General features: G+C 39.7%; 2 protein-coding genes and 1 long non-coding RNA gene across 3 annotated transcripts; all 3 read left to right on the top strand.

The window, feature by feature from the left end:
• Positions 1-2,647: 2,647 nt before the first annotated feature.
• Positions 2,648-3,520, top strand: LOC121998755 (probable alpha,alpha-trehalose-phosphate synthase [UDP-forming] 7). Its single transcript, XM_042553798.1, has one exon. It carries the CDS (start codon positions 2,648-2,650, stop codon positions 3,518-3,520), a length of 873 nt encoding a protein of 290 aa, XP_042409732.1.
• On the top strand, positions 2,648-6,268 carry LOC121998753 (probable alpha,alpha-trehalose-phosphate synthase [UDP-forming] 7). Its single transcript, XM_042553792.1, has 3 exons — positions 2,648-4,536; positions 4,931-5,204; positions 5,472-6,268. The coding sequence occupies exons 1-3, from the start codon at positions 3,584-3,586 to the stop codon at positions 6,093-6,095; spliced, it is 1,851 nt and encodes a 616-aa protein (XP_042409726.1). The 5' UTR covers positions 2,648-3,583; the 3' UTR covers positions 6,096-6,268.
• Positions 6,269-7,183: 915 nt separating this feature from the next.
• Positions 7,184-15,959, top strand: LOC121998756. Its single transcript, XR_006116573.1, has 5 exons — positions 7,184-7,996; positions 8,125-8,292; positions 14,385-14,488; positions 14,565-15,016; positions 15,486-15,959. It is a non-coding gene; the product is annotated as an uncharacterized LOC121998756 (long non-coding RNA).
• The last annotated feature ends 204 nt before the right edge of the window (positions 15,960-16,163 follow it).

The raw sequence follows: 16,163 nt of genomic DNA, 5'->3' as shown, positions 1-16,163 counted from the left end.
AACAATAAATTTATAGACCAATATTTTTTTTTCCACCCAAATCGTTGTTAGGATGTATACTAAAAGCCTAACTTTTTATATGAACATTTATTTTTAAATGAGAATCACATTGATCAAATATCTGCATTTAGTTAAATACAGTTGTCCATTTAATTTATATTATAGATAACAAGGTGTGTGGGGTCACATAGAAGATCATGTTATTAGTTCCTTATAAATTATAAATAGTAGCTCACAACCAAGATGGATTGGGACAAACAATTGGAATGGTTGTAGTGTAATTTGATATTAGTTTATCTTGACTATAAAATTACACTAGTACACTATGTGTGTATTGAGCAGGACCATTTGAGATTGTTCCTTTTATACTAACTGCATAAAAGAACAGAACTTCTGTTATTATGGATGTGCGTACTTTTAATCCTGATATAATAACAAGCACATATACTTAGTATTTATTTCTTTAATTTATCAATGGGTGAGATATATTCGTTAAATCAATAGGTCTGATAAGTTGAGAAATAATATTATTTATATGGTGTGTTGTTGATTATAGAAGAAAACTGTGTCCTAGTTATTTAGGTTGATGATGTCCCCTTGAGGAGTTCATTAGGATTGTCATATAAACCCTGCAGGTGGACTTAGTCCGACATGACAATAAAGTTGAGTGGTACTACTCTTGAAGCTAGATATTAATTAAGTGAGTTGTCAGTAACTCATTTAATTAATGGACATTCGATATCTTAAACACAGGGAGATTAATGCACTTATGATAAGAAAGAACTCATAATGTAATATGGGATTGGTGTGGTAGTTCAATAATAACTCTTTAGCAGTATGAATTATTATTGATGAACTTGAGTCCGGTGTTCGAGTCGAACACAGGAAGTTCAAGCTCATCATGAGGTCAAAACAAATTTCTCTTCTAAGTCCCTGTTGTAGCCTCTATATATATAACCCTCGCATCCACCCAAGCCCAGCTTCTTACCCAAGTAATGGGCCGGCCAAACCCATCTTGTGTCCAAGATGTGGCCGGCCACAATCCTTACTTGGTGTCCAAGCAAGGGGCCGGCCAAGCCTTGCTTGGTGCCCAAGCAAGGAGCCGACCACTAAAGGAATAAAAGGAAGATTTTATTTTTGTTAAAATCTTTCCTTTTATAGTCATTCACGAAGGGATTTAAAAGAGAAATTTTAATTTTAAAATCTTTCCTTTTATAGCTATCCACAAAAGGATTTAAAAGAGAAATTTTAATTTTAAAATCTTTCCTTTTATAGTCATCTACAAAAGGATTTAAAAGAGAGATTTTAATTTTAAAATTTTTCCTTTTATAGTCATCCACAAAAGGATTTAAAAGAGAGGTTTTAATTTTAAAATTTTTCTTTTTATAGTCATCCACAAAAGAATTTAAAAGAAAGATTTTAATTTTAAAATTTTCTTTTTTTGTTGTCCAATGAAGGGTCGGTCACATTAGGAATTAAAAAGGAAGATTTTAATTTTCCTTTTGTTGCCATCCACATTTGAAATTAAAAAGGAAGATTTTAATTTTTCTTTTGTTATCATCCACATTAGGAATTAAAAAGGGAGATTTTAATTTTTGTTAAAAATATTTCCTTTTTAAGTTGTCACAAGGATTATAAAGAGAGGTAGATGATGCCTTATGGGTATAACACAATTCTAAGTCTTCTTTTCTATTCTCTTGTGGTCGGTCCCTTCCCCTCTTATTCTCTCCTTGATTCCTTTTCTTAAGGCCGGCGGCACATCAAGAGGTTTCCATCCTTTTGTGGCCGGTTGCTTGGAGGGGAAGAAGAGGAGGAGGATGTTTCCTATTTTAGCATTCCTTAGTGGACGAAAGTCTTGGAAGCAAAGGAGAGGTTTGGGTGTTGTCTTGGTAGATGACGCGTCCACACGACGTCCAAGAGGAGGAGAGGAATACAACAGAAGATCAAGAGGTCTTTAAGCTATAAAGAAAGGCATAACTAATTAATTGTTTTCACTGCGTACTAGTTTAGTTTTCCTTTGTATGGATCCTGAAATACCAACACAAGAGGCCAATGACCTCGTGCTTCGATTGTGGTCTCTGTAATTAAACCTAAGGTTACTGTAAGGAGTTTAATATTCAATTTCTTCGAAAGGTTTTGTCTAGGAAGTGGTGGATGATCTCATACCCAAAAAGGCCGAGTGCCTCGCCATGACCTGGAAGCTAATCCTTGAAATATATATTTAATCAACTTTTGTAAATTGATTTAATTTTTGAAGAACACATGAGTTAAACTTGGATTAAAAATATTAAATTTCGTTTATAATCCAAGTTGAACTTCTAAAAGAACACATGAGTTGCTAGGAAAAGTTTTGTGCTTGTACAAATTTTTGTACAGGAAACAGAACGGAATTCCAAATAGCATCGGAATTCCAAGTAGCATCCAACAATCGCTTCTCTTGCTTCCTCCTCGTCCAGTCCGATCTGTGGCTGTACATCGTGGTGTTTGAATTTTCATTCCTTCCCGTCTCTTCTAGGGTTTCGCTTGTGATCGGAGCAGGATGATGTCCAGATCGTACTCCAATCTGCTCGATCTGGCGTAGGGGAACTTTGTGGCTCTGAGTGTGGGTGGTGGTGGAGGAGGAGGAGGAGGAGGAGTGTTGCGGCGGATGCCGCGGGTGATGACGGTGCAGGGGACGCTGGCGGAGCTGCAGGAGGAGGAGCGGACGAGCAGCATGCCGTCGGATGTGCAATCGTCACAGGTGCTGGAGCGCATCATCATCGTGGCGAACCAGCTGTCGGTGCGCGCCTGCCGCCGGGCGGAGGGACGGGGGTGGAGCTTCGCGTGGGACGAGGATTCATTGCTACTCCAGTTGAAAGATGCCCTCCCATCGGACATGGAGGTGCTCTACATCGGCTCCCTCAGCTTTGACGTCGAGGCCCACGAACAGGACGACGTCGCGCAGACGCTGCTCGAGCGGTTCAAGTGTGTGCTGACCTTCCTCCCCCCGGATCTCCATGACTACTTCTACCATCGCTTCTGGCAGCTGTTTCACTACATGCTTCCCTTCTCCTCCTCCGGCGGCGGTGGCTACGACCGCAGCTTGTGGGAGGCATACGTCCTCACTAACAAGCTCTTCTCCGAGAGGGTCATTGAGGTGATCAACCCGGAGGAAGACTACGTGTGGATCCACAACTACCACCTTATGGCCCTCCTCACCTTCCTACGCCGCCACTTCAACCGCCTTCGATTGGGATTCTTCCTCCACGTACCTTTCCCCTCCTCAGAGATCTACCGCACTCTTCCATTCCGTGAAGAGATTCTGAAAGCCCTCCTCAACTGCGACATTATCGACTTCCACACCTTCGATTATGCCCATCATTTCCTCTCCTGCTGTAGCCGCATACTTGGCATCGAGTACCAATCCAAGCGTGGCTACATCGGCCTCGACTACTTTGGCCGCACCATCGGGATCAAAATACTGCCTGTTGGCATTCACATGGGCCAGCTCCAGTCCGTGCTCCACCTCCCCGACAAGTAGTGACGGGTCGATGATCTCCGCCAGCAGTTTGACGGAAAGACCGTGCTCCTTGGCGTCGATGACATGGACATTTTCAAAGGAATCAACCTCAAGCTGCTGGCTTTTGAACACATGCTTAAGATTCACCACAAGTGGCAGGGGAGAGCTGTTCTTGTTCAGATTGCCAATCCGGCCAGGGCGCAAGGAAAGGATCTGAAGGAAATACAAGATGAGATCCAGGAGAGCTGCCAAAGGATCAATAGGACCTTCGGGCACGAAGGGTACAGCCCAGTGGTTCTAATTGAGCGCTCCATGTCTGCTGTCGAGAAGGTCGCTTACTATAGTATTGCAGAATGTGTGGTTGTCACTGCGGTTAGGGATGGGATGAACCTAACTCCCTATGAATACATTGTCTACAGACAGGGGATCTTCGATTCCGCAGATTCAGTGGCTAAAAGCCCAGCAAAGAGCATGCTGGTCGTCTCAGAGTTCATTGGCTGCTCTCCGTCCCTTAGCGGTGCGATTCGGATCAATTCGTGGAATATACAGACTACAGGAGAAGCTTTGAATGAGGCAATCTCTCTTTCTGATGCAGAAAAAGAACTCCGGCATGAGAAACACTACCGATATGTCTCCACTCACAATGTTGCTTATTGGTCAAAGAGCTTCATGCAGGGCTTGGAGAGAACATGCAAGGATCATTTCAGTAGGACTTGCTGGGGAAGTGGTCTCGGGTTTGGATTTAGAGTAGTTGCAGTCGATCCCAATTTCAGAAAGCTTCATGCTGATGGGATTGCCTCCGCTTATACAAAGGCTAAGAGTAGGGCTATCCTGTTGGATTACGATGGAACATTGGTGCCACAAACATCCATTAACAAAAAGCCTAGCCGAGAAGTTATTCGAATAGTCAGTACCCTTTGTGAAGATAAGCAGAATGTAGTTTTTATCGTCAGTGGAAGAGGCCGACAAAGTCTAGATGAATGGTTTCTGCCATGCGAGAAGCTCGGTATTTCAGCGGAGCATGGATACTTCATCAGGTATATTTCTTGTTGCTGTAACTGTGCTATGCTATCTGATAAATTGCAACTCATTGGGTGTATGGTGCTCAAATTGCCGAAATAATCTAACAAATCTACACCTCTTTTGTTGTGCATATTGCTTATGATGTTTAGTGAGTATAGTGATTGTGTTATTGATCATGAAGGCCACCAAGATCTGTGCTAAGTATCTAATGCATATTAGAGTGGTGATTGATATTTATCTGTTACTGAACTGAGAGGAAAAGCTTGCTACAGCAGGAACATCCTTAACCAAAGAAATTTCTTGCCTTTCTGGAATTTGCTACACTTACTTGTAGTGTTGTGGTTATGCTGCTCTATTAGTAGAAGAATAAATAATATCAGTATCCTCGTGTCTTCTCGATATATGCAGGTGGACCCAAGATCAAGAATGGGAAACCTACAGCCATACCACTGACTTTACATGGATGCAGATCGCTGACCCAGTGATGAATCTATATACAGAGTCTACCGATGGATCTTGTATTGAAACCAAAGATAGTGCTTTAGTTTGGCACCATAGAGATGCAGACCCAGACTTTGGTTCTGCTCAGGCAAAGGAGATGCTTGACCATCTAGAAAGTGTGCTTGCAAATGAACCAGTCTCAGTGAAGAGCGGCAAATTTATCGTGGAAGTGAAGCCTCAGGTATGCATTTGCATGATGCATTGAGTTTGATTTCTCAGATGCATTGCGTTCTAATCCAGGTTTATTTCACTGAAACACTTAAAACCATGATTAGAAGTTAGAGTTTTCTGATTGACAGTTTTGAACTATATGTAGCCTACATAATTTGAAGACATTGTATCTCGCATACTACTATCTACCATTGCGAACTACTGTCACTGCATACTTGTTATTTACGAATCTTGTTTCGCATTCATGCATCTCATCGTGCTGTTGTTGCTTCTCCAGGGCATTAGCAAAGGTCTAGTGGCCGAAAAGATTCTATCGTCACTGGCTGAGAAGGGAAGACCAGCTGATTTCGTGCTGTGTATTGGCGATGACAGGTCGGACGAGGACATGTTTGAAAACATTGCAGGACCTGTAGCAGAGAAATTGATAGCTCCTGATGCATCCATATTTGGTTGCACTGTCGGCCAGAAACCAAGCCAGGCCCGGTTTTTCTTGGACGATACGAATGATGTTCTTAACACACTCACAGCACTTGCAGATGCCTCCGAGCAATTCGTTTCTCCTGAGAAACTGATCCACTCCTTTCTGATCAGATCTAGTTTGATAATTCACAATGACACCATGAATGGCAGATCAAAATTTCCCCATGGGACTCTAATTCAAGGCAGCTCACTGTGTCTGAGAAACTTGTCGACATTTCCTGATTATGTTCGGAACTTTAAAGGGGAAGAAACATTTCGACCGCCTTTCTCCCAAAGGGAGTTATGCCACTGCATTGATTGGGATACCAGTTTAGTAAGAAGAAATTTGTCACTCATTTCAAGTTTTGAACCGAGTTTTACTTACATTGCGACTTTGCGGGCAGTGAAATTTCATTCAATCTTTTTCCAGTTATATAAATAGTGCAGACTGTCATTTATCTCGTTGCTCTCCCAAAGGCGAGAACATGGAAGCTGAAGGTCCCCGTGAGTTGGTACAGGTGATATTTAATTATTTATGTGATGTAATAGATTATGCGGTGGATTTTCAATATGTAAAATACATTGCGGATACGAATGGGCATTGTATTTGGTGAAGTTCTTTACAATTTATCTTCCTTTCAAATTGCATGAGACCGTCTTGGAGGGTCCCAGGTGATAAAAATTTGTTAAGCTTAGCTTTTATTCAATTCATCAACATCCATCAGCATTTTCAGTATTTTTTTTTTTTTTTTTTTTTTGCTGCTGCTTTCGGGTAATAATGTAGCGGCAAGATATAAATTAACGAATAATTTTTTTTTATGTCGTCTTAATGTGAATGCTTCTCAATTTTAGTATAAATTAAATTATCTAATACCAACTAAAATAGAGACATTTTATCCAACATAATTCCGCACGCCAAAGGACAAATTCCCCTATGCCGCAGGGAAACACAGCAAAGACCACCCGTCGCCATCCTGACATCGGGGCCCACACAAACAGACACGCCCTCTCTATCTCTCTCTAAAAAGGGGTCCCACGGCGGAGCTGTCAAGGAGACCATCGCGCTGCGGGTACAGATACGGGTAGACCGGCCTCGTCCGCAAGGTGCCCCGCACTCCATTGATCGTACGGCCCGGAGACGTACGCCATGCACATCCGGACGAATGGACGGTCGGCGTCGTCCGCAATCCGCCAAAACAAAGATATATATATATATATATATATATATATCTTAAAGAAATATTAATTGATTTTCTCGCTCCTCGTTGTCGTCGTCTACTCCACCACGTAATTAATTAATTATAATTGAGAGGACAAAGTAATGTCGCAAAATGTAATTAAATTTTAATACAAAATCAGGAAGCCACGCTCCTCGAATGGCGACCCGTGCGAGTGGCAAGCGATAAAAGGATCGGCTGAGCGCAGGCGAGGCGAGGCGATGCACGAACGCCTTGCCCTAGAAATAGAATTGGATGCAGCCAACAGCGACCGCGTACGGTGCTAGCTTTAAGGTTATGGGTTCCTCCTCTCTTCGTCGTCGTCCTCGATCGATCGATCCGTGTTTTGTTTTGCGATCTGTGTGATTCGATCTATTTTGGTTGATTGTTTGGTTGCATTGCGCCGAGGCGATCGGCCGGGGTCGTGATCTGGGTTGACAGAAGAGAGTGAGCACACGGCGGGGACGGCATCGCGGTGGTGCTGTCGCTGTGGCGTGCTCACTTCTCTCTCTGTCATCTCCATCTCCCCGGGCCGGCGGCGGTGACGCCGGTGAGGGAAAACTAATCGATCGAGGTGTTCCTTTTGTTCCCCCTTTGGAGATGATATAGAAATACGGTCGAGGGCTGGCAATGGACTTGGTCTTGCTTATCTCGTGTCGGCCATCTGCTGCTCTCTGGCCGATACGTTCCATCCGATGGGGTTTCCGAGGCAGGGGTTTGCAGTGTATCATTTTATGGCAGGTGTGGCGTAAACGTCTTGGGGACTTGATCGAGCTTTCTTCCTCTCTAATAATCGTTGTTGAAAATGCTAAACCTGATGGATCAGACCGAAGAAATGGAAAAAAAATTAATTTTTTTAAGGTGGATCGGCGTGTGCAAGCGTGACTTTTGAGATGAATAATACTTTGGATGGCGACCGGAATTGGATAACGATTGAGGGGAGGTACGCATAACATCCCAATCTGTATCTCCTGCCTCTTGTGCGGATTTAACAGCATCACTGTTAACTTTGTTTTCTTTCTCCAGCTCCTCTTCCTCGTCTTCGAATTTCTTTTTCTTTTTTTGGGTTTTTTTGTGGACTCCTTCTTGCTTGCTTTCTAATACGTTCTTATGACTTTCTCTCTCGGTAAGCTTCTGCCTCTATTTCTTAGTAGGTCTTGTTTCTCTTTCCTCTTTCCTGTGCTTTTCAAGTTCTGTCATTTAATTTTGTTGCTAGATCTGATGTTATTTCTTGATTTTTTTTATTAACCTAAGTTTTAAGAAGCTGAAGGCTGCTTCGGACATGTTGTTGATCCCCGATTTCTGGGTCGTTGGCTCCGTTTTTGGTCAGTGGCGAAGCAAGTTGAGGAAGCAAGTGCATCCGAGTGGAGTTTTTGTTCCTTGGTTCATAACATGTTGGGTAGAAGGCTTCGATAGCTCGAGGTATGCAATAGCTTCTTTTCTCCCATCGTCTGATTTTATGTATTTTTCTCGCCCAACTTTGACAATGTTGTTCATGGTTCTTACGAAGAAAAATTATCAAAGAGTGGTAATAAACCTGTGGTTTTTTAAATTTTTTGCTACATATTTGATCTCATTTCGGAACCTCGCGCGATGAATAACACTGAAGAGTCGCAAAGATTCAAACAAATTGTCACGCGCATCACGTCAAGCTGTGCACGATTATGAGTAGCAGATTCAAATTTAAAGCAATTATGTTGAAATGATCCAGCATAGGTAGATTTTTTTAGTAGTTTATCTGGAAGACGCAAAGACTGTTTTTCAACTTCAATGTAGAATAAAAAGTAGTAATTATTTTTTTATTAATCAAATAACAAGTAGTAGAGGACCTTTGTTGGTTTAAGGTGTTTTACACCGTCGGGAATACAGTAATGAACCATGCCATCGTACCAGAGAATCTATATCCCATTAGTAATTATTATTGGACCTTTATTGATTTTAAGTGTTTTCGTGTCATGGGGAATACTGTGATGTGAGCTATGCTGCTATGCCATCATGACTAGAATCGATTATCTTCTCATTACTACTCGTTAGAGCACATTTATTTGTAATTAAGATTTTAAAAAATTAACCACAGAAAAGATTAGCTATCATTGAACAGTTTAGTATAGCCGCTAGAACAAAGTTTTATAGTTTCTATATTCTTCCATTGAAGTAACGAAAATTCTTTTTTTCTGATTTGATTTTGTTGAGAATGCTTCAAATCTTTTTACCATAGTAAATGTACATAGCTACATTCATTTATTTCTATCCGACCACAGATAGTTTAGGCTCAGTCTTTGTTGTTTCTTATATTATGACTACAAACATTACCTTCTTTAATAATTTAGTTGTACTGCACAATACTACACCTAATATGTATAATCGGATAAAAGTTTTTAGGCACTCAACATTGAGTGTGAACAAAAAATAAAATAAAATAATCAGTTTCAGTCTTGGGTGGGCTAGGTTATGCTTTTTCCCTTTGCTAATTTATGGCAAAGACACGGCCGATATAATGAATATCAATGTGCATATCGACAATTCTTCGAACATGTCTAATTATTGTATTTGTTTGACCTCAATTAGGATGGTATACTTTCCCATTGTTTACTTCACTAGTATTTGATTGATCCTACATATCTTTGTCTTAGAGAATTATTTTCTTCTAGATAACAATAATTTGAAACATGAAAATGATCATCAGTGAAGTACAGATAATTAGCAAAAGGTTGTACAATAAGTTAACTTCAAAGATGGTTTATTAATCACCACCTCTTTATGATCAATTTCCTTAATTAATGCCCTACTCCCATTTAACTTTAGTTCACAATTGAATTGGGTAAGATTTGGAGGGTAGGTAAGTTGGGCAGTATATGGGTACAGCTTTGATAAAGTAAAAAAGGAAAAAAGTAGTGTTATACATCTAAAAAGGAAGGCGACTCTTTAAGATAGGCAAGTTCATTTAAACCTTTTTGCCATTGTTTTGGTTCATATATTAAATCATACTCACTTTCTAATGTTAAAAATGTTAAAATTCAACAAACTTTTGTTTGGTTACACTGGACTTCTAAATGCAGAAATATATCAATCATGGCTACCTCTTTACCCACTATATATGGATCCTGATTATCAACAATTGTTTTGTTATTCTAGGCTATCAACTAACTCTTGTTACACTTGGTTATCCACAAACTTTTGTTTTGTTACACTAGGCTATCAATAATTATTGAAAACTCATAGCATATGTGTGCCTATGTGTGCATGCGAGTGTGTAGTGTGTATTTGTTAATGGTGAAGGCACTTCATAAGCAATGGAATAACTATACTAGCGACAGAATAAGTTGCTGTTGGTTCATGGAACTCATCAGTAGTGAACTTGAATTATTGGATGTTCCACTGAGACCAGAAAATTTCTTGGTGGAAAATAGGAAATTACGCCCATCCCCAGCTTGTTTGGACCACATTAAATTTGAAAGTTCAGTTTCTCTGGATCAAATTACTGTGCTTGCTACAGGCCTATGCAGATAATATTAGAAGTTACAGGAAACCTGTCTTGCGGTATTCGTATTGGTGGTAGGTAAAACATCCTTACTATTGAATACATCATTCGGTCAATTAACCATGGACGAGAAAGTTTTCAGTTAAGGAATGGTTAAACAAGCTCCATTATTTTTGGAACATTAGTTTCTGTCTTTTTTTAAAAACAAAAAATGGGATGCATAAAATTCTACCAAATAGCATTGCTGGCAATGGATCAAAAGCTAGAAGATAAATGGCTTATTTATTTATTATATATATTGACCCTTGTTAATTTGTTGGAAAGATCATTGAGGTTGATTTTAGGAGTGACCAAGTATTTAGTGGAGTGGATTATGTAATATGAATATTTTTGTTGCTTCTCAGTTGTTTTGGATCTGGCATTAGGTGAGATTTTGGGGAAGTGATCCAAAAAATATTAAAATTAATTGCTAAATCTGAGGATATTAGCTTCATAAAATAGTTACTCATACAAATTCCCTGTCAAACAACTATCTAGATGTTGGAATTATTCACTGAAAGATTCTGAATGGTATGATGATGGCAAACAATGTTGCTTTCTCGAGCTGGATGAGCACACTGTGCACAAGGGGAGTGTTGCTATATATCATCATACTGATAGTCTATATGACACATGAAGGCAATTATGCAAGATGACTTGGAATGTCTAGAACAACACTAAGATGTAGTTTCTGACATTCCATGCATCAAAGTGTGAAATAGATCTTTCCTTCTTTTCAAAAAATTGATAGGGTGGTCATTATCTTTGCTGGGACACTTCAGAGCTAGAGGAGGGAGGGAGTGAATAGTTTGCTTCGCTTCGATGATGATGATTTACAGCGGAATACTCGGAGCTAAGCTTCTCCAAGGCTAACAAATAGAATTTACTTGGTATCCACCTCAAATCAGATGACTAATCCAAGGATCCGATCCTCTCTCACACATCCATTATGTAAACACTCCTTTTCAGAAACAACTCGGAGGCGGAAAAGCCTCATACAAGCTCACACACAAAAATGCAAGAAGAAGAACAAGAAGAAACTATTATAATATGAAGTATTACAAGATTTACAACAAATGAAGCTTCTTACTTCTTGCTTGTTGAACTTGGAAGTGCATCAATACTTCATTCTAAGCCTTTAAGAACTGGTGTGAAGTCGGTAAGAAATGTCGACAAGAGCTCTGATGAAACAATGCACGAAAAACCTTTTCGAGGGTCATCATTGGCACCTTAATCAACTAAGAATCTCCTTAATCGCTTATGCCTCTGCAACCTGCTCAGAATGACTATATTTTCAACCTTAAGCGATTATTTTAATCGCTCAAGTGTTCTTAATCGCTTAAGAACCCTACTGTTTGATCGCGAGAAACCTGTAAGCGATTACCCTAATCATTTAAGATATGCCTAATCAATTAGCATGATCGATTAGGTACCTCTTTTTGCACTCGCGAAAACTAACTTAATCGATTACTATAATTGACTAAGTATGCCGTAATCGATTACGACCCTTTCTATTTCCTCATAGAGAGGTCCTTGAACGATCACCCTGATCGGTTAAGGCCTGTTGAATCGCTTACCTTAAGCGATTCAGCAACCCTAGCTCCTGAACTTGAGTCCTAAGGTTTCTTGTCCAACTTCCGATCAACCGTGACATGTTGGAACTTCCTTGTGCCTAGCATCCGGTCAACCTTGACCTGTTGGGGCTTCGTCACCAAGTGTCCGGTCAATCTTTTGACTCACTTGGACTTTTCTCCTCGTGCCAAGTGTCCGGTCAACCTTTGACCCACTTGGACTTTTCTCCCTATGCCAAATGTTCGGTCAATCTTGACCCACTTGGACTAACCGTCTCGTGCCAAGTGTCTGATACTCCATGACCCACTTGGACTTCCAAACACTAGGTGTCCAGTCAACCTTGACTCACCTAGATTTCCTCATGTCTAGTTTCACTCACCAGAGTTTTTCACCACATGGCTTCACTCACAAGGATTTTTTATCACCTAACTTCACTCACCAAGATTTCCATCTGCCTAGCTTCACTCATTAGGATTTTTCACCTGACTTCACTCACCAGGACTTTCCACTAGGACTTTTCACTTGACTTCACTCACCAGGACTTTCATCTGCCTAGCTTCACTCACCAGGATTTTTCATCAGGATTTTCCATCTGTCTAGCTTCACTCATTAGGATTTTCATATGACTTCACTCACCAGGATTTTCATCTGCTTAGCTTCACTCACTAGGACTTTTTAACCGCTTGGCTTCATTCACTAGGATTTTCACACCAAGTGTCCGGTCAGCATTGACCCATTTGAATTTTCTTCTTCTTCTAACTTTCTCGTTAGTCTTGCTCTTGCCTAACCTCCAGTTAGGACTTTCCAGTCAAGTATCCGGTCAATCTTAACATATTTGACTCTTCTTCACATCAAACTGGTCAAACTTTGACTAGAGGGGAATTACATCAACAATATTCCCAAACGGACAATTGCACCTGCAGTTTCCATATATTGTCAAACATTAAAACTCAAACATCAAGATCCATGCTTAGTCAAACTGGTCAATCTTGACCTAGAGAAATTGCACCAACAATCTTAATGTATTTCTTATAGTTTTCTTGGTCTCATGTTATATCATTATTGTACTAGTAGTCCCTAATAACACGTATAGGCAATTAGGCATAGATGACTCTAGGACAGCTTCAGAAGTTCCTTTGAAATGGGAAGTAAGTCTCCTACTTGATTCTAGAAAGATTGATAGGATGGCGACACCATCTTTGTTTTGTTGATCTATTTTAATTTGCAGTGTAATTGAACTGGTTCTCAATTGTTGTTTGCACCACTTTTATTACATGTGTCACGCGACTGAAGAATCTTACATTTATGATTGATTCATGGAATTTTCAGTTTTGATAGGATGTTATATAGTTGCTTTGGATTGATTGATCTTTACCATCAAGTGAACTCTCAGCCAACAACCCTAATCAACTCGACTCTTATCAAGCATAACCCAGAGTATTATCGCATACCATTACAATGCTTATATCCTTTCTCTCATCGAGTGAACACCATATATGCATGCATATACTTTGTAGTTGTCTGAGCTCTCTAATTTATCACAACACCAAAAGTACAAATATCTCATGAAACATAAAACGTACTAATGTAATATAATGTTATTCAATTTACATCTAATCAGAATTGGATTTTACAGTTTGATACAGAGAACTAATGAATCCAAGTTCTTCTGTTATGTAGTTATGATTACTGAAATAAAAACCTATGCTAATTCTGACCTCAGGAGCACCAAACGCCTTGAGAACACTTAATCCTAGAGGAAAACTTGTATCCCTAAAATCTACAACCTTCTGTAGCATCCCAGCCATCCCTTTTTAGGAATCGATTTAATTTCATTTAAATCTTGCATTGGCTCACAAGGTTAACCCTGGAATATATCATATTAACACAACCACAGTCAAGTTCTGGCGTGTATGAAGTTCTAAATCTGCATATATTTCCATACAGTTATCTTACACAAATCAGATAGTAGATTGAAAGAATTTGCACTAAATAACCATCATATAGATTTGCGAATCGTACATTTAATGTGAGCCTTGTTAATGGCACTGCTCAACCTTTCCACTTCATTATAACTGCTTCATGTTTTTTTTTATCTGATATGGTAGCTGTAATGCTCTAGCGTCCATCCTTCTTTAGTGGGGATTTGTTGCATTATCTTACTTTCTTCTCTTTCCATAAGAAAAATATACCACAAATCTCCTAGTGTTTGCTAGTGAATCATTTCATAACATCTTGTCTGATAAAAGTTCTCCGTCTCCACACAACACCAATGGCACCAAAAGTTACTGGCAATTTCCGGACACAGTAATACTCGTGTAGAATGGTTTTGGCTTATGCCTAATCCACATGGAGAATTCAATTTTTTTTTAACAAAAGAATATAGGTTTATGCACAAGATCTTAACAGTACCATTTTACAGGTTCTATCACCGTACAGGTTCTTGAAGGTTGAAATGAAATTTGTAGCAATGTGGATTGTTTTCCCCGTCCAACGTCTTAAAGTTAATGGGCCAAACAGAACAGGGTAGAGGGCCGCCGAACCAGATACTTTACTAACGAAGTTATTCATTCCGGGTTTAACCGCCGAATCGCTGCTTCAGGCTGATCGTGACCCTCTTCCAGTGGACTTCTGTCAGGATGCCTCCACGCTTCCATACCCCATGATGGAACCGTCGACGACAGAAGCTAGACCCTGGTGAAGACCCTTGCCCACGATATCCTCATCTGTCGGGACCTCCGTCTATTCCGACTTGTGTGACCTCCTGTATTGTCTTGTAGCAGGTCAAGTTTGGCTCTTTTTTAGCATAAATATTTCCATAATTCTTTAAAAAAGTATGGCCTTCCGTTTTCTTTCTTTCTCCTCTTTTTCTCTTGATGGATGCCAGGAGGTGTTTTCCAGACTGAACGAAGCATATGAGGAGAGGATGATGCAATTATTGTTTGGAAGTAGCTGCTATGTGAGCTTTGCATAGTGACGGATGATTCGAGGAAAAAGTTTTTGACATTGGAGACGGTATAATTTGACATGCAAGACTGAATCTCCCCCTCGTATGTATGTATCTTCCCTCCATGTTTGGCTTGAGATTTTGTCATATGGATTTTAACCAGCATCAAATATTTTCTATGATCAATTGAATTGTCTTTAATCTTTTTTTTTTCTTTAATCGTTTGTGTATGTGTGTTTGTAAATCTCATGTTCTGGCATGCGTACATTCATCTGATAATCTGGAATAGTGAATCATTTTCATATCTAGCTGTCTTTCACTGTATGTGTAGTTAATATTTCAAGTAATATTTATGGTTCAATCTGTAAACCTTTGGTTTTCTCTAGCTTATAAGTTTATAGGGGTCTCTCATTTGTTTATGTGGTCCAGCATTTCTCTAGCTTATAGGGCTCTTTTAACTTGTTTGTTTTTTCTTGCAAACATGGAGAACATCCTTGAGGCCCGAGGGCTTGTCGGCATTTAATTGAAAAAAAACAATGTAATTATCGCATTCTTATTGTTATTTACTATGTGAAGCTTGGCAGAATTTAGTTGCAACAGAAGGCCCATCAGATTGAAGTATGCAGGAACAAATTCGTCAGAATGTCATTGTTATTTATTGTGGGAGCATACTTTGTTTCATCTTAGAATTAAGTTCCTAATAAGTTTATCATCCATTCTCTGTAACCAGAGATGTTATAGCTCAATCAAAGATAGGAAATTACAGATTGGATTTACAGTCAACTCTAGTCTTATCTGACAACGCGACTTATCCTTTAAACTTTTTGGCCAGGCCCATTGTACAAGTCAGTAACAGTTCTTGTGCATGGGCTGCTGCAAATGCTATCACCGTTCACCAATTAATTGTCTTTATACTGAAACTGTTGGCTGTCTCATCCTACAACTCAGCTTCCCTTAAGTCTATGACAGTTAAGCCATTAAATTCTTCCTCTTCCTCCCAATGTGATGGAAATTGGAATGAACTATTTCTGCTCAAGAAACTAGGCTATTCATATACTGAAGCTATTTCTTTCCAGCTTTCATATCATACTGCAGAAGCGTTGGAATGACAACTGAAGTTAAAAGGAACATACACAAGAATTTTCTTGGTCTTGCGTGCACGAGAAGTACATGTATATTATATTTGGATTTCATTGATGAGGTATATCAAATTCCTAAAAACACTTTCAAGCCTAGTAATTCAAATGACATTTT

The sequence above is a fragment of the Zingiber officinale genome, chromosome 6A, assembly GCF_018446385.1.
Source record: "Zingiber officinale cultivar Zhangliang chromosome 6A, Zo_v1.1, whole genome shotgun sequence".
Taxonomy (NCBI): Eukaryota; Viridiplantae; Streptophyta; class Magnoliopsida; order Zingiberales; family Zingiberaceae; genus Zingiber; species Zingiber officinale.
This window is presented reverse-complemented; position numbering and strand designations above follow the sequence as displayed.

Coding starts and splice junctions, on each gene's coding strand:
- LOC121998755 (XM_042553798.1), top strand. CDS start 2,648: ATGCCGCGGGTGATGACGGTGCAGGGGACGCTGGCGGAGCTGCAGGAG.
- LOC121998753 (XM_042553792.1), top strand. CDS start 3,584: ATGGACATTTTCAAAGGAATCAACCTCAAGCTGCTGGCTTTTGAACAC. Junction 4,537..4,930: donor GAGCATGGATACTTCATCAG/GTATATTTCTTG, acceptor CGATATATGCAG/GTGGACCCAAGATCAAGAAT. Junction 5,205..5,471: donor TCGTGGAAGTGAAGCCTCAG/GTATGCATTTGC, acceptor TTGCTTCTCCAG/GGCATTAGCAAAGGTCTAGT.